Source organism: Lipotes vexillifer, unplaced genomic scaffold, assembly GCF_000442215.2.
Source record: "Lipotes vexillifer unplaced genomic scaffold, Lipotes_vexillifer_v1.1 scaffold916, whole genome shotgun sequence".
In the NCBI taxonomy this organism is placed as follows: domain Eukaryota; kingdom Metazoa; phylum Chordata; class Mammalia; order Artiodactyla; family Lipotidae; genus Lipotes; species Lipotes vexillifer.
The window spans coordinates 5,146,153-5,170,044 of record NW_006798383.1 but is presented as its reverse complement, the minus strand read 5'-3'; the positions used below and the strand labels follow the sequence as shown (position 1 = coordinate 5,170,044).

At 41.1% G+C, this 23,892-nt stretch overlaps 1 protein-coding gene across 1 annotated transcript in view; it reads right to left on the bottom strand.

The window, feature by feature from the left end:
* The window catches only part of SORCS3 (sortilin related VPS10 domain containing receptor 3), a 616,865-nt gene that overhangs the window by 226,815 nt on the left and 366,158 nt on the right, over window positions 1-23,892 (bottom strand). The window contains 1 exon segment of the mRNA XM_007470447.1: window positions 7,132-7,205. Coding sequence (XP_007470509.1) covers window positions 7,132-7,205 — 74 coding nt within the window.

Genomic DNA, 23,892 nt, shown 5'->3' with positions numbered 1-23,892 from the left:
GCACTGGATTGACGACCACGGGTAGCTTTCGAACACTGCATTTGATTTCGGCATTAAGACAGCTCTTCCGAGGCCATGATGCAACCAGACATGCAGCATATGGGTGGCCCCCCTCAGCAAAGGAGAAACTGATTTCTGCTTAAAGCTGAGCTTTCACATCTCCCCTCCTGACCCTGCATGTATTATTTTGAATGTAATGTATTTTTAAATTGCTACATCATTTTAAAAATGTAAGGGAAAGTTGAATTAAATATTATTTGTGGCATACCCTGGTTCGCAAAGGGCCTCTAAATCTGATTCCTTCCATGAGGTCGATGCCTAAATCCCATTATTTGAGATTGCAAATGATTGTGTTTGCAAAATTGTAGATGCACATTTAGATGCAGCTTCAAAAATTCACCCAATAATGTTAACTTTGTTTGAAAAGACCTTGATTTTCCAGGAAGCAATCTCAAATCATTCTGCCTGTTCCTTAACTCTGTCTCTGTCATGGATAATGTATTAATAGCCAAAGGATGACTCGCCATGTAGTTCTTCTGGAACCATAGTTTAGGAGCCCATCCTTGAAGCAAAACAGAATACATTCCAGAACAGGTGAGATCTCCAGAGTTTAATAAAGGTGTAAGAGGGTTCACCCAGCCACATTATCTCAAGGTAATCATGCCCCATTTTCATTCCCTGCTTCTCTGCCCTATGCTTTCCACCCTCACAGCTGCTACTAGGCTGAGCTGGGTAAGTCTAGGACTCAGATATTTGGGATTTTTGTAAGTGAAATTAGCACTTCTCTGAACAGGAATGTGCACACTTGGCTCATGTGCGCGCACGCGCGCACACACACACACACACACACACACACAGGCAATAAACAATATTCTCACAAAGCAAAATCCTGCCGTCAAAATGTAAAACAGAATAGAATAGAATGAAACAAGTTCAGAAAACCTCACTAAAAAACTTAGCAGCTAAAAACAACAAATATTTATCATCTCACTGTTCCTGTGTGTCAGGAATCTGGGTATGACTCAACTGGGTGCCTCTGTCTCAGGGTCTCTCACAAGCCTTCAATAGATGTGCTGGCCAGGGCTGCAGACTCACCTGAAGGCTTGACTAGAGAAGGATCTGCCTCCAAGCTCACTCACATGATTGTTGGCAGGATTCGGTTGTTCCTCATTGGAACCAAGCTGTTGGCCTGAGGCCCTTAGTTCCCCACTGACTACTGACTATAACCTCCCTCAGTTTCTTGTCACACGGGCTTCTCCGTTGGCAGCTCACAAAGCAATTACAAGAATGCACCTAAGACAAAAACCATTGTCTTTTGGTAGCCAAATCTCCGAAGTGACATCTTACCACCTGTGCCACATTCTAGTCACTAGAAGCTAGTCACTAAATGCAGCCCAAACTCAAAGGGAGGGGACTATACAATGGCATGGTCTCCAGAAGACAGAGGTCATTGGGGGCCATTTTGGAAGCTGCCTGCCACAAGAATGAAGTATTAACTATAAATAAGACTCAAACTTGCACAGGTGTGAATATACAATAGCACAAAATTGATATCTTTAATGACAGGTGTCAAAGATACTCAAATGAATATATTCTGAGGTAATTATTCTCCTTTCAGTGGTAATTAAAACAAAGTCATTAAACCCTAACAATCACCAATTCCCCCTCCTACATGTTCTAAGGGATATACAGCAAACAAAGATTGATTTCCTGTGGGGTAGGGTGAGAATGATAGATAGAGAGGTAGAGGAGAGAAGGTAGGTCATTCTATATAAGAAAAGCTTATGATACTTGGGGAGGAAGGTATGTGGGGATAGAGGGGTGCTCTGGAAGGGGATGTTCTGTGGACAATAAACCTCTGTGACTGAGAATAGTTTTAGAACCCATGGAAAGAGAAGGAAAAGTTGACAAGGTAACTACCATGATGATCAAGACCTTGGAGAGACAGATATGGGCAAAGGATAGTTTTAGAAAGACTCACTGTGTGGTGTGTGATATAATGCTTCTTTGCAACCCCTTCAAGAAAATGTTTAGTAAAAACCTACATTGCTCGAAAATGCTTTCAGTGTTGAATTTGGGTCATACCACTTGAATGTGACACTCTGTTGAGACTGGGGAAAACATAGATTTTTATTTGGGCTAATACCTAGGACACTGGTCCAAGAAAACAACCCTAGATATGAAGGAAATGTACATAAAATATTAACCAAACTGTTACTTATGACATTGAAAAATATGAACATTTCCAATGTCCAATAAAAATAGAGTAAAAATACAGTATATGTATCTTTACATAATGAAGAGTTGCACAGACAATTAAAATGATGGCTATAAAGATTTTATAATAACATAAAAATTTTTATAATAGCACATTGAGAGGGGAGAAGGGAGATTATACAAATTCACATGCAGTATGTTTAGGCTACACATTAAAGAGCATAGGCACACAAAAAGAGACTGGGGAAAACAAGAACGATGAAAGATTGGAAAGGAAATATTGCAATGAAAGGGTTTTTTTTTGGCCATATCCTTCCTTTCTCCTTTAAAAGATATTTTCCTAGGATCTCCTATCTATACACACCAGGGAGGACACGTTTTGCTTTTCCATTCTCCCTACCCTCCCTCATGACCTTTCTAAAAGAAGAGAAAAGAAGCTGCTGGCAGAGCCATCACTAGAAATCTACAGTGAGTAAGCCGACCTTAATCAAAGGACAACAGAGCCCATCCCGACTGTCCCTACACACCAGCCACTCCAGCCGGCAACCAGGCATCACAACAGCTCAGAAGAGCTGTCCTCAAGGGACTCTCTCCACGAGCCCCGTAAAGTGGGCTGATCTACAACTTGCTCTACATCTGTTGATTCTCATAGGGTTTTTTTTTTAATCTAAAGACCAGTCCATCTTGCAACCCAAATACTCCGGAAAAGAGGTAAGAGTTTAAGTTCCCGGCACCTTAGTGTGTATTACTTTATCAGAACACTCTCCTGCAGGGACAGCAAGGAAGAAGAAATGGACCTTGATCTTTCAGGAGAGAGAACAATTAAGGGGAAGTTAGTAAGGAAGAGACATAGGACACATTCTCTCTCTCCTTCAAGATAAGGTACGACCAAATGCCATCAGGGATCAGAGGCCCTTAGAGGCCAGTCCAGTTACACAGAGAACTCAACAAGGCCTAGGATGCCTGTTCCCTCAATGAAAAAGAGGCCAGAAGAAGGTGAACACCTAGGGAGGGTGAGGGGCTGCAGAGGCAAAGCTGTGAACCGTCACAAGTATTCATATTGGATGTGCAGCGAAAACAATCTTCCCACAGCAGAATGTGCCTCTGCCTGTTAAATATCTTCCAATGGAAGAGTGGAAATACTCTTTGTTTGTAGCTCAGTAGGATATTAAAACAAAAAACAAAAACAAAAAAACCCCACTCTTCCCCTACAATAGCTCTGCCCAAGCAGAGACTAGAGAAAGATTACGTTAGGCTACTTAGCCACTCTTGTACTCTCCGTGCAAACTAAAATTGCTAAAACAGCTGGGGTGATGAATGCGAGCATAATCTGCCTGTTAACCAGGTATCAAATGAGTGAAAAGGTCACATATAAAAGAGTTTTCATGTCAGTCTGATTCTCAGGCATGAGTTTGATGGCCCAGTCACTCCATGGTGTAAGATTCCTAGGTGACCTCTCTTGATGGCATTAGGACATCTGGAATTCATAAAGAAACTTTTATCTCTAGATGAAGCTTTTATGATTGATGCTAATGAATATTATGCCCCATGCCTTGTCTAACCCACAGGCACTGTGGGGCACTAAGGAGGAAATGGATAATCATGATAGCCCCTTATGATTCCCAATGCATTTTCACAGCCATTACATTGATCATCACTGTAGATGGTCGATTTTTCTCCAGCACACTTGGCAGAAATCCTTTCTGAATCACAGTGTTCTACCCCCCAAGTCCCTTCTAGGTTGATACTTTCCTCCAACTGAAGGCGACATGGGAGAAGAAACCTAGCATTCGTGAAGGATCTATCCCTAGACATTTGAAAATCTCCAAATTATAGATAACAATATTTGGACAATATTTTGTCTGGTTAGCATGTTCACTCTATTTGTCTACATACCACAAGATAAAAGTCTTTTATTTCAATGTCTTGTTTTTGGCATGACTGCCCTGTCCCCAGTGCGTCCCCACCGTCCCCAATCCCACTTCACCCTGCAGCAACCCTCCCAAAGCAGCAGCTGTACTGTAGGGCTTTGGGTTGTTGATTTGTTTTGTTTTTACCATGTCAGAAGAATTATGACTCCAGAAAGAGTGAGGACAATAAAGTTAGGTTGAGATGTGGATCCTTGGCAGTAAATTAGACCCATTCGATTGTTATCAGATGTCCACAGGTAAACAGTTTCACTGGGAATGGGATTCAAATTTGTGTCCCAGAAAAATGACAAATCACTTATGTGTCAGTCTTCAGAACTACTGGTAAACATAGTATTTAAAGACATAAATTACAAATTATAAATCTGAAATGGTGAAACGAAATTGCCAAGAGTCCAATTCTGAAAGGATTGTATCTTGTCCTTTCAATAAGCATATGAAACTGACAAGAAGAATATTGTTCCCATTGCATAGATGCGGAAACCAGAGCTTGGACAGGCGCTCTCTCAACCAAAGCTGTGCTCTACACCCTAGAAATGCACACTTTGTCTTTCCTCAAGGAGATGCCTAGTCAATGTGTCCACTCCTAACCCATACAAGCCATGTCTCTCCAACATAAGCGCTTTCAACAGCCGTGAATTCTGTCATTGGGGAAAATTTTTAAAAAGGTCTGTGTAAAATGAGCTCTTCCTCTGCCACTCCTATGGCACCTAAAAGAATGATCACAGCAATTATACATCAGAAACGGAGAAGTGATAATACAAAAATGGAATTTTCAGCTACCACTTGGCTAGCCAGCACAGGCACTAACTTTTATATTTCCCCATGGGGGCGTATATGAAAGAAGCACAGAGTGAAGGAGAGGTGAAATACAATTGCCAGGACCTGGGGATTTATTCTTTCTGCTACACAAAGGAAGGGGGAAGGCAGACAGCAACTGGAACATTCTCTTCTTGCTCTTTGCAAAACAAAGGAAAATGCTGCCCTTCATCCACTTAACTTAATTTCCTTCAGAAACTATGACAAGTCTTATCCAGCCTACTGTATACTGTACTTTCCTTCTCCGTCAACTTGACTTCCTAGTCGGCTAACTGCTTTACCATCTCAAGAGTTTGTTCCAGAAATAGCAGAGGGCTACTTTTTTCTTTTTGAGGGACTTCTGAGTGTTGGCACACTGAGAAACTGGTCCAGCTTAGCTGAGCGAAAAGGCAGTAGTTATATAGCTAGAACATCAGAAAAACAAATATTTCCTTTTTCCGCCTTAGTCTATTGAAAAAAATCTTAACACAATTCTAAATACGACCAAATAATCATTGTAATACTAGTTACAGACCAAATAATAGTTGGTATGAAAAGGGAAAAATAACTGGGCATAGCCAAGGTATTAAGTCAAAAGCAGTGATCCCAATTCCCTTTTTTCTCCCAGTACTTTGTGTATAATACGACACGGTTGATTTTCACAGTGTGCTTCAGCAATCATCATTTTAATTCTGGACAAAGTTCTATAGGTGCAGAGGGGACTGGGTGAAAACGCTGCTTCCAAAGATGTTGGTATGGTTGTATAGACATACAGGGATACATATACCTACATGACCACCACGCATACACACCACCCCCGCCTGGTGGAAGGCATAAATGGCCATCTCGTGACTTCTTAAGGGAACTGACTAAGGTATTTAAAATGAGACATGGAAGAGGTACTACTTTCAAATACTGTTAATTTTTTTCTGTTTTTAATTAAGCACATAATTAAGCATATTATACACTCTGGTGTATGCTTCCTACATATATTTGGCCATCATTTCTGCCGAAATGAAAGCGAGATACAACTAAGAAGCATTTCATAGAGCAAGGAAGAGTAAAAGGTAAAATTATACCAAACCAAGTTTACTTTGCTACAACCAAGGTAACAACAGTACGCACGTATTAAAAATAATACCAATTAATAGGGCTTCCCTGGTGGCGCAGTGGTTGAGAGTCCGCCTGCCGATTCAGGGGACACGGGTTCGTGCCCCGGTCCGGGAGGATCCCACGTGCTGCGGAGCGGCTGGGCCCGTGAGCCATGGCCGCTGAGCCTGCGCGTCCGGAGCCTGTGCTCCGCGACGGGAGAGGCCACAGCAGTGAGAGGCCCGCGTACCGCAGAAAATAACAACACTTGCCCCTTGTACAAGAGTAAATCTGTTCTCCCTGATAATACCAACTAAAATTTACAACATAATATGTAGTTAATGAACTATTTTTCAATTAAAAAAGAATGACATTTTCTGATTGGGGGAAGGGCTAATTCTTCATCTTAAACACATATTCACTCTTAAAAAAGTTTTTCAAAATGTGCTCCACAGAAGTGGCTCTGAAGGATTCAGGTGTGACGTGAGAAAGGGATTCTGGAGTGAAATGAGTTTGGGAATCAGTGACTTTGTGTTTGGCAGCTTCCCTCCCTCCGGGCTTCTCCAGAGTCTTCAATATCCTAACGTGAATCCTGAGTCTCCAGGAGGGCAGAGTTAGATAACCGTTACCTAAAACCATGTGACCACAGAAATGCCTTTGGAAGGAGAACCACTGTGTGGAACACTAGTGTTCTTCAGACTATGTTTTCGGAATATACCGCTTTTAGAGTAGGTTCATAAAGTATCCACTTTTTCCAAAAAGAAGGGAGACGAGTACATAGCTAAGAGCACCCCATCAGGACCTTCTCATGCAGCTCTCCCGCCCAGGGCTTCTCACTTTAATATGCACATTAAATCACCAGGGATTATGCTACATGCAGAGCCTTGCTCAGGAAGTCTTAGTGAGGCCTGAGATTGTGTGCTTCTAACAAGTTCCCAGGTGATGCCGATGCTGCTGGTCTGTGAACCAAACTCTGAGCAGCAAAGGGCTAGGACACACGTGACTTCAAGTGCTAAAGGTGTCCAGGAATTGTCCCGAGTGCTATGTTGTCTGATAATTCCTTATCCAAGAGGGTGGTGAGACTGAGGATGGGGCTTACCAGTAAAACCTGTTGGGTGTGATGCGTTCATGCATGAGTTGCCACCGTCTCCCGAAGTCCATGGAGCTGTAGAGCTGCAAAACAAGGAAGTGAGGAGAGCATAAGCATCAAGGGACACTGTTTAATCCAAATGCACGTGTTACCCTTCTGGAGATGAACATTCCAATCCATCAGAGCGCCTAATGCACTCAAGTAGGCATCCATTCTATCCAAATACATGAATATGACTGCGCTATGCTTATAATGGGGTCTTCTAACTCAACGTACATCCAAACAACTGACGCTTTTGAGCTGAGCGTAAAACCATTTCTGATGCCATCCATGTCTCTCCTTTAGGGGTAAAGCCTTTAGTAAATTATATCTTCCTTTTTTCTTCAAATTCCGAGAAGTCTGTAGCTACATCTAAAACAGTTCAGCAACACTGAATATTTTAAAATATTTATTGAACAGCTCTTACATGAAAGGCACTCTGGTGGATATGAAGATAAAGAAGAGGTATGTTCTGTGCTCATAGGAAAAGTAACACTCACAGGGAAAAATGCTCATCAGCTGATATCTGAGCCAATATTAAATCAAAATATTGTGCTCTTTCAGTTTTATCTCTTAGTGTTAAATCTCATCTAATCTAAATGAAATGGTCTCTTCGATGCCACTAAGATCCCAGGCTCATTCACACTCTCGTGTCTTTGTAAGATGGCAAGGACTACTCTTGCGCCTAAGTGAAAATCACCTATCCGTGCAGGGCCAGCACAAGTGTGGCTTCCTCCACAAAGCCTTTTCTGACCTCTGGTCCACTCACTGTCCTTCCTTCTCAATTCACTCATCATTTGTTTCCACTGAGCACTTATCATGGGATAAAATATGTTTGTGTGTTTCAGATTTGTCTGTATTATTTAGTTGTATTTATACTCCCTGAATACATAGTGTTCACTAAATATCTGTTGCCTAAATCAGTAATTAAAACAGGCAATAAAGATGGACAGAAACTCATGGAATGAGAAAAAACCCAGAAGAGCCCCAGGACTTTGGAAAAATAAAAAAAGAACCCTCTGAGAGGTCAAACGACACAGATTCCATGTTCTCTTATTTTATGAATGCAGAGTCTGAACCCTTTGTAACACATAAGGGAAAACCCAGCATCCCTTTAAGAGACTAGCCAGGAGTGTGGCGTTTATTTTGAATTGAATGCCTAGAAGTACAATATGTGAATCAGACTGATGATAATAATATAATTAGTAAAAATTAGTAATAATAAATATTATCATCATCATCATTATTATTAATGTTTGACTGTGTTGCCCTTTCACATACATTTCAGCCTTACAAGGACACTGAAGAGAAGGCAAGACAGTTATTACTAATGGAAACCCCTGCTCTCAAGCATCCTCTCATCCACCCAGACAGTTAACCACTCCCTCCCTGCTGGCATCACTGTGTTTACTATCAGCCTGCAAGAAGGGGTTCACAGTTAGCCATTACTGGTTGGCACACCTCTCCGCCCCACTAGACTGAGAGTCATAAGAGAGGCAGAGATCATGCCTTATTCACCTTTGTGCGTCCGTGGTTATACAACGCCTGGCATATAACAGAGGAGCACACGAACCTCCTATTTCACATTTAATGAGCCTCAGTCTTGAAAAAGTTACAGTTTTGCCGAATGAACTAGGATTTAGGTTTTCTGAGGCCCTATAGCCACCATCTCCTTCTATGGAATCACGGTGCCTAGTTTATAATGAGAATTCCATCATGTTTATATTTTTCCACAAATGTTTACAACTGGGAAAACTGAGCAAGGCAGAAGTAGGTGGTCCTCAAGTTTACAGAAATGGGTCAGGTGAAGGATATCCTTGTAATCACATCCCCAATAACTGTTTCCCCAAAGGGCTCTCCAGTGCACCACACCCAGGTAATGTTTCCATCTGTAAGTTTTGAGTCCATAATCTTACAATGCACACAGAAATAATTTTTGTATGAACTTACAGTAATCTCAAAAAAGGTTTGGGGGGCTTGGAGAAGTCTGGTCCCATTTCAGTTTCATTCAGGAAATATTACTGAACATGGGCACCATGAATGAACTACATTTTTTAAAGTCTCTTTTTTGCCCAGTAAATAAGATATGTTTATGTGTGGTCGTATATATATATATATATATATATATACATACACACACACACACACACACACACACACACACACACATACGTATAACTCAAAATAATCTAAAAGGTAGTTAAAGAGATATATTAGCATTTCTATTTTACAGATGAAGACATCAGTGCTCAGTTCTACAAAGTGACTATAGCAGCCATATGGAAAACCAGGACGTCTATGCTGATGTAGCAGATGGCAGTTTTATACTACGCCACACCAACTCCACCAACTCTCACAGTATTTATTCAGACCAGGCTCTTACTCCATGAGTAAGTACCAACTACTACGTGTGTCCAACTCTGCACGTGGGAAAAATAGGCAAAACTACTCTGACCCTCAAATATACATACAGGTCCACCACGTCAAACGGGAAGATGGGGCAAAGGCTAAGGCTCCAGAAGGTGAGAGATGGGAAAGATAAACTGGGGTAAAAATGGAACAATGAGGCTTCCTGCAGAAATACATTTTGAGCTAGGCCTTTGGAAATAGGTGGTGTGGACCAGAGAGAAGGTGGATCGAGATTTTCCTGGGTGGAAGAGACAATGTGGAGAAAGGTGTTAATATGGCTAAGGTCTTGAGCTTGGCTCTGGGGGCGCTTTTAAGAGAAAGGAGGGATGTGATAATAGTTGCTGGCCAAAAGCAGGTGGAGGTTGTCTGTCTGTCTGTCTCCCTATTCATCCATCCATCTATCTATTTGCAGATATTTTTATACCTCTCTGTATGTATATTTATATTGGAGAGGGGCTTGGGAGGAAGGAGAGGGTTTGTGAGGACCAGACCATCCCATATGGGAAGAATATATCCACATAATTTATTGCAAGAACTGAGTATTCCATGCAGGGTTTCAAGAAATAGATGAATTTCTTTCCCATGGCATATGCTGAGACTTAAGACAGATGTTTCTCAATTAAATATAGGAGAGACTTTGTTTGGTGCCTTCTTTAACCCAAAGATATCGATCAGACTCTCTGTCGGCCCTGCTTCCAATCTGAGCAAACAGAACCCCAAATTCCTTCAAATAAAACCCAGCACGACTGTGTCTTCCTCTGCTGCAAACTCTAGCAACAGGTCAGGCAAAAACCTTGAGGGTCACACCGACCCCTGAATCTGCCAGGGAAATCATCAGACCCTCCATCATGGGGGCTGCTTGTCGTGGCAGAATGCCACCCACCACAGCTCCTGCTCGGGCGTACTGCTGGGAGAAGCACGGCTCCTCTCATCCCATGCTCTTCCCAACAGAAACAACTAGAGCTCAGTGCCGATCTACTCACCCAAGCCTGTTCCACTTCCTGCCTCCCTGTCTCTGGTTTTGCTTTTTCAGCTTTTCAGTTTGACTGATGAGAGAAAAATCAAATTGAATTCTCTGCCTGGAGGCTGATTCAGATGAACAGAAAGAGCAGGCTCCTATTCATTAAGGGCCTTGGGTTAGCTACCTTGTCTCTCAGTCTATAGTTAAGTTTCTGAGTCTGAAATGAATTGTATTCTCCCACAAGCTGAATCTTTGCAGCCTCTCCATTCATCCATCCATTCATTCATTCATTCACTAAAAGTATATCAAACAACTACTACGCTTTAAGCACTGAACTAAGTGCTGGGATTACAAAGATTAAAAATACCATGGATAGTAAAAGACAGAAATCCAGACAATTACACTGCCATGCATTATATGTCATAATATTAATACTGTTTATCTCTGCAATGGTAAGATTGTGGGCAATTGATATTTTCTTCTTTCCGTTTTTGGGATTTTTAAAAAATTATTGTGAACATGTATTACTTTAGTAATTAAAAAAATGAAAGCTCTGACACTGAAATAGAAACAGCACATAGGCAATCACTCAATAGAAAGTGCTAGAAGATTGTTTAATGGTATGAAAATGTTCATTATATATTATTTATTTAAAAATATGTTACAAACCATGCACATATTGATGCTAATTTTATTTAAAGTATTGCATAACTTGAAATATATTAGAAGAGAATATGTCAAAACATTAGTAGTGGTTATCTCTGAATTGTGGAATGATGGGTAATTTATATACTTTTTAAAGCTCCCCATTATTTTTAGATTTCTTTACAATAGATATATATTATACTTCAATAGTAACAGTAGCCTATGGTTTATTCTATTTAAATTTATATAACAATAATTTTCTTTTTATAATGTACATGTTATATTTATCTATCTTTTAAAAGACCAAGAATTAAACTTGCAATTTTTCCATTGGGGAACAGGAATTAGACAAAGCAACATGGGACTTTCCATAAAATGGTATTTCACAGAGGTTATTATCATGGATAGTGGTGAATCCTTCCTTGGACAGAAAATGTATTAGCTCACGCAGTGTTTATATAGTCCTGAATGGCTTCAACCCAAAGTGTTTCATGCAACATTAAAATAAAATGTATTTGCCAAACAATAAACACGTTTAAAACATTTCTTGTTTACACAAAGTTACACATGAGACGGTGTTCCCCTCCATATACTGCCTTATGAGGTCCCCTCCCTTCAAGGATGCCATTCTTGGACTTTTACCAAAGAACAATCCAGATCCCCTTCTCTCCCTTCTTCCACTATATGTCATGGTCTCATCTCTCTTAACAAGCACGTATTCAGTAATGACATGCACACGCAGCGCCCTAAATGAATCATCGGAACAGCTGGAAAATATGAAAGAGCACGTACTTTTCCTTATTGATTCAGTTATTCGTTCCTTAATTATATCAGCCTGCCAGGGAAAAGCATCTGATAGCTGAAAAACTAAAGAGGCAATTTAATCAATGTAACATTCCACAGGAAGAACAACAAGTTGTATCTGGAAAGCTTAAGTTCAAAGAATAATACGACTGCATTAGGAGGTTATGGGTTGAATTATGCCCCACCCCCGAAAAAAAGATCTGTCCAAGTCCTAACCCCCAGCATCTCAGAATGTGACCTTATTTGGAAATAAGGTCTTTGCAGATGATCAAGTTAAAATAAGGTCAGGATGGGCCTTAATCCAATATAACTGATATCGTCATAAGGAGAAATTTGGATGCATAGACAGACACAGAGGGAAGACAATGAGAAGACACCCAGAGAGAAGGCCATGTGAAGACAAAGAATTTTAGTGATGTATCTACAAGCCAAGCGATGCCAAAGACTTCTGGCAAATCACCAAAAGCTAAGAAGAATCGAAGTCTCCCCTATAGGTTTTAGAGGGAGCATGATCCTGCTAACACCTTCATTTTAGACTTCCAGACTCCAGAATGGTGGGACAATGGAATTCTATTGTTCCAAGTCATCCAGTTTGTGACACTTCGTTATAGCAGCCCTAGGAAACTAATACAGGCATCTTACGCTTGCTACCAGGAGTAATAATGACAGATCTGGCTACATTTTTCTGTTGTTTTCTTGTCTCCCCTCCTAGGCATTTAGTTGTAAGGCCAGAAGTATTGTTTAGGGCCAGACTGTTGAATCTGTGGTTGAAAACCAAACTCTCATTTGCCTATATTTCTCTGTCCTGTGCATTTTTACCACACCCCTAAGGATATTTTTCTAAGAATAACTGTGAATTCATAAAGACCATATGGCAGTAACCAGACATAATCAGAAGGGGCAACAAACTATACATTTTATAGCAGCTTTTGGTATTCCAGCCAGATTCCCTAGAGCCAGCAGATCTCCCATGTAGAGGGAAGGACGGTTTGGAATACATTTATATAAAAGCTCTCCCCTGTAGGCAAATTCAAACTTAGTGTGTAACTGTCCTGATTTTTTGCTCAAAACCCATGGAGTTTAGGTAGCATTCCACTGAACTATGGCCATGACGACCTTGGTCTTCTAAAAAAAATGAGACTGGTTTCTGCTCGAAATAAGGTCTCTGCACCTTTTTCCCTGGTAGCCACAGGGCAAGTGGGAGGGCTTGGCTGGCTTCTGCAAGGCTGCAGGAAGAATCCCCTGGGTTGTGGCAATATTAGAGGTAGGCAGGAGAGAAACCAGGTCACATAGCAACAAAGAGTCCTTTCCAACCTGTGCCTCTGGTTCCTTCCTCAGATGTTCTCCAAAGAACTCCTTTCTTGATAACGAGGGGAAACAATTGCATCCAAGGTCCCTCTAAGCTCTGGAGATGTAGACAAGAACTTCTGTCCTCAGTAACCATTTTCCTTTGCCCTTAGGAGTTATAAGGCATCTACACCATAAAGATATTTATAAAAAGACATAGACAGTCACCTAGTTATGCCATCCTGTTGGAGATGGCAACATTTTTCTTCCCTTCTTGAAGATTTCTAGCCACAAAGATTTTCTCTCTCCCAGATGGTTTACATCATCCATTCCTTCATTTAACAGATATTGATCAAATGTCTATTAAGAACCAAGCACTGTTCTGTGGGTTTAGGATACATCAGTAAACCAAAAAGACAAAAAGTCTCTGCTGTCAGGGATTTTACATTCTAGCGGAGATCAAGAACTCAGATGCCCTAAAGTTCAGTGTGTGAATAAGTGAGGGAGGGATAAGAAAAACAGTACCACTATTTGTATTCTTTAGATACAGGCTCATTTTGCTGGCACTTAATGCACTAAGGAAATTTCTTTGCTTATCCAAGAAGATTTTCCCCATTTTTACTGAAACACTTGATAAAAGGCTATCTTTTATTTTCCTGCTTTTAATAGAGACATGAGTTCAAAAAATGTTTCACTTTCCTCTTAACTCTAAGAAAAACACCATACAAGTCTGATAATGTCTGGCAGATGAAACTTCCCCACAATGCTGGGGAGAAGCAGGGAGTCCAGAGAGCTCATGCTCCATCAAAAAATGGGCTTAGCTGTTCCCTAGCTGGACAGGAGTGCTGAGCCAGTGTGGTCAGGCTTTAGAACTCTGAAGAGAACCTGAAAATTCAGATTTTTTATGGGAAATCTCCATATTTTTCAATTTGGGCAAAAATTGAAGAATTCAAAACATATTGCAGGGCAAATAAGACATGTCTTAATCCAGATGGCCAAGTGCTGTCTGAGGACCACCAATTGGCGATCTGAATCCTAGCATAGACCTACAACTGCCTGCAGGAGACAGTGGGACTATCTGACCTTGAAGTAAGATTGCCAGATTTAGCAAATAAAAATACAGAATGGGAATTTGTATTTTCAGATAAAAAATAAACCATTTTTTTGTGTAAGTGCATCCTGTGTAACAGTAGGGATATGCCTATATATATATATATATATATATATATATATATATATATATATATTTTTTTTTTTTTTTTTTTTTTTTTTTTTTTTTTTTTTTGCAGTACGCGGGCCTCTCACTGTTGTGGCCTCTACCGCTGTGGAGCACAGGCTCCAGACGTGCAGGCTCAGTGGCCATGGCTCACGGGCCCAGCCGCTCCGCGGCATGTGGGATCTTCCCAGACCGGGGCACGAACCCGTGTCTCCTGCATCGGCAGGCGGACTCCCAACCACTGCGCCACCAGGGAAGCCCGATATGCCTATATTTTTAAAACGTTGTTATTCACCTGAAATTCAGATTTAATTACATGCCCTATATTTTGTCTGGCAACCTTACCTTGAAGTCCCTCCCATTCCATCTCTAAAAGTCTGAATTATAAGATGCAGCCCCTTATTTTGGGCTTCTTTACTCTTTGACATTGGATGCCACCAAGTGAATAAAAGAATCTCCAAATTACTGTAAATACTGCCTGTAATCAATTAAGTCAAACCACTTCACTCAATCTATTTAATGTTAATTGAGCACTAGCCTGTGCTAAGCTCACTACCAGGTATGATGATACAAAGGTGAAGAACACAAGGTTCCCTGATCTCTAGATGAGAAGACGGATGTGTCAACAGGTAAGTGCAACATGACACAAGGAAGCCCCTGTCAACAGAGGCAGAGGAGGGCTAGGAGAATTCAAAGGAAGGAGTGGTCAGGTCTGCTGGGCTTGGCACTGGGCCAGGGACTGAGTCAGAATGGATTAAGAGGAGCTGGCCTGAAGGGTAAGTTCCCCCCAAAACACTGCAGCTAACAAAGGCGAAGATTTCTAGACATTAGAAAAGATGTTGGAAATAAAACAAACATTATCTCATCCTCCTACAAAAGTACAACTCATTTGGCCATGGATCAGTGTACATTGGTCTAACATCTCAAAGGAGAAAGAGCAGAGATGGAAAGGGGTCTGAGAAAGGGCATGTAAAGGATTCAAGAGGAACAGGGGGAAACAGCTCTGCAAGAGCATAGGTGTGAGGATAAAATGCAGACTTAAAGGTGCGCCGTGAGAGTGAAGGCTATGAAAGCAGAGAGGCTAAGCAGATACACACTTGTTTATCAAGTTTCAAAACATCCTCCTTTGAAACCTAAAAGAGGCAAGATCACAACAGCAAAAATGAACGCACTACTTTTAAAAGCAAGTTCGTAAAATTCATTACTCTAAGAAGTCAGTGAGAAAAGCACAGGATATCCTCTAACAGTTTAAGACTCAATGCTTCTCAAAGTTTTTCATCAAAACATCTCTAACAGCCAAAGGGAATAAAGCATCCCACCAGGAATCTGGAGGTTTGACCTTAAGCAGTCTGACATAAGGGGCAAACAGTTTCAAGTCTCTAATTTTCACCACAAAATTCCATGGATGTTTTATAGTCTCTACTCTGTATCTGTGTTTAGAATAAAAAAATAAATTTCTTCACAAATCTTCAAGTGAAATGGACCCTCCAGAAAGACACTCTATATCTATCATACTCTCTTTACACCACTGTCCCCGAGGGGTGCATTTTTGAGTCCCAATTTGAAGGGGTGGGAGTGACACCAAAAATGGCTGATGCATAATTAGGGACCAGGTGCTACTGATGGGGGCGACTCATTTAACTGTCTCAACTGTGTTTTCTGTAGAGTGACTACAAGCGGGGTTTGTGATCATTTCTTGGTGCCTATGACAACTGGAATCCTGGACTTGATATGAGGAGACACCCTTGGGCAGGGTTTTCATTTAATTTTATGACCAAGGGAGAGGAAAACATGTAGTTCTGGTGATACCATACTTGCAAGAAAGCAATTCCATTAGACCCTGTTTGCTAACATAGCAAGCCTTATTTTTGTCATGGCTTTTGTAGGATTCCTCAGGCTTATCCACCCGACTGGACCTCCAATTCAGAGGTCATATGTACATCTGAATAAGCAAAGCCTTTTGTTTCCCAAGTCAGTGTTCTACTCCTTGCTAGAGGTGCTGGTGACTCTAAAGGCCCATTTGAGAACACAAAGCATAAACGATGCTTGCGCCCAGATGCCCCAATGCCCACCCCACAGTAAAGATGCTTTCTTCCAATCGGGCACACAGAAACTGGCTCATAAGGATGTTAGTGTCTACACTCTGTCAAAGGGGGGACACCGTGCTCATTCCGCACCTGCCTTTTCCTCCAGGATTCTCTCCATCCGCCTTATTTTCCAAGTTGCAGCCACACTAGCCTTCTTTAGCTTCTCAAACATGCCATGGACTCTCAGGTCCAAGGGCTTTTGCACACGCTGTCCCATCTGCCTAAAATGCCCTTCCTCCACTCTGCACTTCTCCCTCTTTCCATGCATGTACTCAACTGCTGCTCCTGTGTCAGGTCTCAGCAGAAATAACCCTTCCTAAGGGAAGCTCTTTGGTCACCTCCTGCCCCAGACAGCACCAGGTCCACCTGTCCTCTGCTCTCATGGCTCTCTATCCTCTTATTTCATAATATTCACCAAAATATGAAATTATATATTTGTGTAATTATATGATTGACATCTGTCCTCCTTCCTAGATAGTAGGAATTGCCACTTCAATAGTCCCAGGTGTTTAACACAGTGCCAGGTCTGGAAGAATAGATGCTCAATAAATATGTCCTGAATGAATACATGATTATTCCATTTCAAGCCTTTCAAAGTTCTATTCCTTCCACCTGAAGGGCCTCCCTTCCCTTCCCAAACTTGTCTAAATTCTATCCTTCTTTCAATATTAGTTCAAATTGTCTCCTGTCCATGAAGCCACACTTGGTCAAAAGAGGCAAGATTATAAAAGGAAAACTAAAGGACTACTTTTAAAAGCAAATTCATAAAAGAAGCTGGAGAGAAAGGAAGAGTATCCTATGAATAGTATCTCTTTTCTCGTAGTCAACACCAAGTGTCCAACCAGACTCCAGTAACAGGTTTCTCTTATAAGCTCTCAAATTGCTTTTATTTAATTCATCCAACCATTAATCTGGTCATTTAATTCACTTATGCATCAAAACTTCAGGTAATCTCTTCAGATAGATTAGGGGCCCCTGGGTGAGAGAATCCCATCTGAAATCTTGACCCCTTCAAAGAAACTTCCACTGAGCTGCTCGACAACACAGAATCAGAGAATCATAAACTTTTATAGCTAAGAGTGTCCTTAGAGGTAATCTGGAAAATCCTTTTTACACATGGGGAATCTAAGGCTCAGAGAACCTAAGTGACTTGCCTAGTATCACACAGCTAGTTAATTGTGGAGCTAGAATTCAAACCCAGCATCTTGATTCCCACCTCAATGCTCTTGTAACTGTGCTGTATTGTCGTTTTTTGTTAATTGCTTGGTTCTAAAAGAAAAACAAGTTAATATAACCTCACAGGAATAATGGCTCATTTGGGTATACCATACATGAATAACACTTGAATCTCTTAAGCACTTTTATTTACAAGTCATTTTCACAATTCATTTCATCCTCTTTCACGCTGAAGAGTATTTTCTGAGCTAACAGACACAGGAGACAATCTTACAAACAATTCACATAGTATTTACCAAAATCCATTCTTTTGTCTCCACAGTCCTATTCTCTTGGCCATTTTCCTTTGCAATCAGATTCTATTCATTTTTGTTCATTATGATTCAGAAGCATCTCATTTTAAGCAGTACCCTTTGAACACAAATGTTGGTATTCCTCCATAAGCTGACTTTGTTCTGACCCACACCTCTCCCCCTATACCTGTGTTCTCTCTCCTTCATGGTTTTGGTTTCACATCACCTCCTACTATTAATATCCACGTTATCACCTACTTTACTGGCTTTTCACTGCATTCAATTTGTCTTTAACTCTTTTCCAAGTTCAAATTTGTTTTTCTTTCCCCCAAAACATGAATCTAAAAGAGATGGAAAGAACTTAATTTTTTTTTAGTTTTAGGTCATTTATTTAATGTAAATTACTATCTTTAAGTATCAAAACAATAATACCTGCCTTTAATTTGGAAGAAATGAAGACTTTACTAGACCTACCATATGAAACACCATTTGAAATATATCTCCAGGTGGATTATTTAAACATGCTCATGATTTTAGTATTAATATGTGACCAGAAACTCTAAGAATTCATTCAAACTCAAGACATTAAAGGGGACAAAACAGTGTACACTTCAAAGTCTATTCTTTCAGAAAAATAAAAATAAAGACAAAAAGAAACTTACATTTATGTAATACCTGCCCCTGACAGGTATTTCTGTATACAGTTTAACTGACTCAAAATAAACACTTTTTGATGGTTATTTCTGTCCACACTTCTTGGAGAGGAACACTGAGGACTTGCTCTAGATCCCAAAGCAAACTCCAAGACACGTGATTCCAAAACCAGTGTTCATTCCAAAATATCTGCTGCCATTGAAAAATGAGTGCTATCAAGGAAACAACCTGAATTGTAAGGGAGCTCAAACTATAATATCCTAGAAAGGTTGTCAAAACTTGAGGTTGTGGCACAGAAAAATGACCAAGGAGCAAAGAGGTTTATAACTGTTTTCAAACATGGGAAAAAGCTGTTCCGTGGAAGGACAATGAGACTTTTTCTCCTGCTGCATCAAAGGGCAGAGCAGGACCAAAAGGTGATCTAGACAGAAGTAAATGTTGTCTTGACATAAGAAATAATATTCTAATGGAAAGAACTCCCCAAGGCTGGAAGAAGCTTCCTTGCATGGCAACAAGTTCTCCAGGGAGTTACTGGATGTGCTTAAGTAGAAAATGGATGAGCACTTTGATTAAGGTGATACCATCAGGAAATTAAAGCGTCAGATAGGGTTTAAGCCAATGAGTTCTTAGGTACCTTTAGATACATGATCTTTGATTCTTAATCCAAGAGCAATAATCCTAGGAAGAGAACCCAAGAGAATATTCACTAATCATGCTCCCTAAACATTTGTAAAAGCTGGCAGAGGAATTTTTTTCAAAGGCACTCAAATGTTGTTGGAAAGGCAAGGACTCTGTGTGGCAGCTTTGATGGATTCATTCAGCCTCCCTGTATCTAAGACCTTTGCAAAAGGATTTTCAGCTCCTCCCTTCAAGAGCTAGAATTTATTTCTTCACCCCTTGTTTGGGCATCAGAATGCAGTATAAGAATCCCAGTTCTGAGTGTAGTCCCTCAGAAGCCTTGGACACTTCCAGTCTTTCAGAATGCTGTCACCCAGGGTGAACAAACCTTGGCTAGCCTGCTGGAGGATGAAAGACCACATGGAAGAGAACCCAGCATACAGCCATCTCAGACCATCATACAGCCAGCTGAGCTCTAACTAGAAAAGCGAGCCCAGACAAAATCAACACAGCTGCCAACCCAGCCACAGCTGACCACAGACACATGAATGAATCTAGCCGAGACCAGAAAAATCACCCAACTAATCCACAGTGTTGTGAGCAATAATTCAGGTTTATTGTTGTAAGCTTCTAAGTTTAGGGAGAGTTGGTTACACAGCATTAGCTAGCTGCTACACAGACCTTAGATACAAGTCTTGGCTCTATCACTGGCCTAACTGAGCTGTTTTGAGGAAGACTTTAAGTTCTTCAATCTCAGTCTTCTTATCTAAGTATGATGAAGGGCTTTCTCCACAATAGTGGCTCTCAAACGTCAAAGTTATTCAGATGTCTTGTTAAAAATGTATATTTCAGACCCTCCTCTAGAAATTCTGATTTGGAGGGTCAAGAGTGGAGCCCAGAAATATGCATTCTGACAAGATATCAGATGATTCTAATGTAAATGCAGAGGAACCACAGATGGAGAAACTCTGTTCTAGATCATTCTTATGGAAGCTTGGACATTTATAACTAAGCTCATCATCCTGTCTTCAGTCAATCTCTACCTTCATCACAGGTGGAGGATGCCCAGCTGAATATCTGGAGCTCCTTAGAGATGGGGGTGTCACAGACACTCTAAGGCCCAGCAGAGAAGAGTGACTTGCCCTTAAGTCAGACAGCTTTTGGCTCCTGGGAAACCCGCTCCTAGCTCCATCCCAGAAACGAGAACCTGGGAAAAGAAGATAGGCAGACTGCTTCCACTCAAAAAGATTCTGTCCAACTGCCAATGCTGGAACACGATTAAATAGCAAACAGCATAGCCTCAGCTAAAATGCAGAGTAACAGCTGGACTGTGTTCCCTGAAAGTACAATGCATTTATTACACAGATAATTAGACTTCCCTCTAGATCCAAAAGTCATATGGTCTGTGCATTAAGCAAAGGGGACTTACCACAGCCTAGCCAACCCTTGCCCAAAGCGCACAGAAAATGCTGATCCCTGGGTTCTAAAATGGGGTGAGGAGGGAGCTGGGGTGAAGCCAGGAAGACAGCAACTTCTCTGATGTTCTTCTGTTCTTGGCTTTAGGGACCCAAGTCAGTGGTTCTCAACTCTGCATCACAGTTACCTAAAAGTTTTAAACAATAGTGATACCTGGGCCCCATCTTAGAAAACTTAAATCAGAATCTTTAGGCATAGACTACTTGGGCATAGGTATTTTTAAAGGTCTCCAGGTAACTCTAATGTGCAGACAGGGTTGAATTACTACTGGTCTAAAACAGAGGTTGGCAGACTATGATCCCCCTTTTCTCATAAAGAAAGTTTGACTGGAACCTAGCCATACTCATTCGTTTAGAGTTGAGTGTTGCAACAGAGATCATATGGCTAGCAAAGCCTAAAATACTATTCAGTCCTTTACAGAAAGTTTGTCGACCACTGCCCTTAGGTACTGGTCTTTAGCATCGGTTAAGAGGTCCCAACAGAGGAATTTTATCCTGAATGCCTCCCAGCTTGGTTACACACCCTTTTCACCTATTTTTCCAACACCAGGAGCCCGCAAGTACATGATAATAATAATAACTAATGTCTAACGAGTACTTATTATACATCAGGCACTAGATTAAGTAGTTTGCATCTTCGCCTTTAAACCCTACAACCACCCTGAGAGGAAATTTGGTTATCGTCATCTTACAGAATGGAAAACTGAGCTTCGGAGAGGACTAAGTTACTCGTCTGAAAACACAGAGTAAGTGCAGAGATCAGATTAAAATCAGGCTGTCTGATTCCATGGCCTATGTGCTCAATAACCACACAAGCCAAGATTCACAACATGGAAACATGGAGCTTCTGAGCCAGACAGCAATGTGAGCTTGGGCAGGCTGCTTCCAGGGGCAGGGGTAGGGGAGTTCTAAGAATATCTACCATACAGAGCTGTGGTAAGATTAGGGGTAGCACAATGCCTACTAAAATGAAACTGTCTGGCAGACCAACTATTTTTTTTGTCAGGTTTTTCTTCTGGAGACATTCTTGACAATATTTCACTAATTATTTTCATCCATTTAATCACTCAGTAATTTAGTGAACACCTTACCTGAACCAGGCATGGTTCTATATTCTAAGGATACAGCAAAGAACAAGGTGCTAGAAAACACAGTTGTCAAAAAAATATGTATATATATTTTAAAATATATTTCATTCACTTACTGCCCATTTCTCCCACTACCATGTACACTCCATGAACTGAGGGGTCAGCAGCCTTTTGTGCTTGGGAACAGTAGACAGATCCCAGCACAATGCTTGGGGGCCACTGTAAATAGTGAAACCACCAAAGAAAAGCACAAAAATACAAAGAAACATGGCACAAAGCAGACCATGAAAAAGACAGTTCTTTGTACCCTGAGAACTCAAACAAGAAGGCAGAGCATCGCCTTGTTCAATCTCTGCTGGGAACATGCACGTCAGGTGACTCAAATTTTTTGCCACTCAGCACATGTTTGCAAATGTCCACAAAAACTTTCTGAGTACTGATTTGGGGGTTATAAGTGAATTTTAGCGAGTAGGTAAATTCGCAAATACAGAATCCACAAATAATGAGGATCAACTGTATAATGTCATGCAAAGATAACTACTAAGAAGAAGATCAAAGCAGGATAAGGGGATAAAGCAAGAAAGGGGTACTATTTTTGTGAAGGCGGTCAGTGAAGACCTCTTTGAATAGCTAACATGGGAGCAGAAACCTGAATGAAATGAAAGAGCAGGTGATGTGAACATCTGAAAAGTGACCAAGGAGGGAAGAAGAGCAAGGGCAAAAGGACCCCGAAGTGGGAGTGTAGTGGCATCTTGGAGGAACACTACAGGCCAGTGTAGCTGGAGCAGTGCACAGCGAGAGAAGCTTTGGGAGATGAAGTTAGAGAGAAATCAGGGAGGACTTCATGTACAAGGCATATCTATCCTTGATAGGATCTGGGGTCTTCTATGCATGATGGAAGTGTAAGGAGGCATCTGAAGATAAGTCTGCCACAATCTAAGTTTTAAAGATCACTTGCAGAAAGTAGGGGATCCAAAGAGAAGGGATGATTGGGGTGGTCCAGGGAAAAGGGGGAGTAGTCCAGGGAAAAGGGGTGGTGGCCTGCACTAGCCTATGAATGGTGGAGTTGGGAAGGTGGAGGGATTGGCAACATGTTCTGGAGGTAATGCCAATAAGATTTGGTGATGGAAGGGCTGTGAGATCTGAGAGTAAAAGAGGCATCACAGACAACTCAAAGATTTTGGACTCTACCAACTGCGTAGTGGAGGAAGATGAGAGAAATGATCATATTCAGGATATGTTTTGCAGGTAGACATGACAAGATTTCCTGCTGTACTCGAGTTGAGTTTGAGAGAAGGAGACAATTCCAAGATGTTGAGCCTTTAGAAAGGGGTGTCATTTACTATAATTCAAATCTGGGAAAATTAAGAGTGCATGAGGGTATCAAGAGGTACATGCATTAATTTATTCCTCTTTGGATTTTTATGTGTGTGTCTGTGTGTGTGTGTGAGTGAGTGAGAGAGAGAGAGAGAGAGAGACAGACAGACAGACAGACAGAAAGAGAAAAGAGAAAATTATAATTAAGTAATAGGTACTCATCAAATGTGTATAAATTACCTATCGTGTATGCTCTGCTAAGTACTAGGGGATAGGCAGAAACAAAACACAGCCGCCATGGAGGAGCCCGAAATCGAATGGCGGAAACAGACAAGTAAGCAGGTGATTATTTTATTTCTTTCAGTACAGGTTCTGAAGCCAGAGAATGTCAGGCAATGCCCAGTGCAACACAGAAAGGACACTGGAGTGAGATCCAAGCGTCCTGATCTGCAGAAACTCCAATTACTCCAAAGAAAGACCTGAGAAAGAATGATTTTGCTGGTCTCATAAATACAGTCAAGAGTTTTCAGCACAGCTGTTGAACAAATCACTACTAGGTTCTCCTTGGGAAAAGGCTTCTGAGAAGGCTGGGCAGGCCAATAGCCGCCATGACATCAAGTGGCACACAAATGTCTCCTCGCTCAAAGGGTAGCCCTCAGCTCCGAGGACCGGCATCCCCATGTTCGTTCATCCACCTGCTG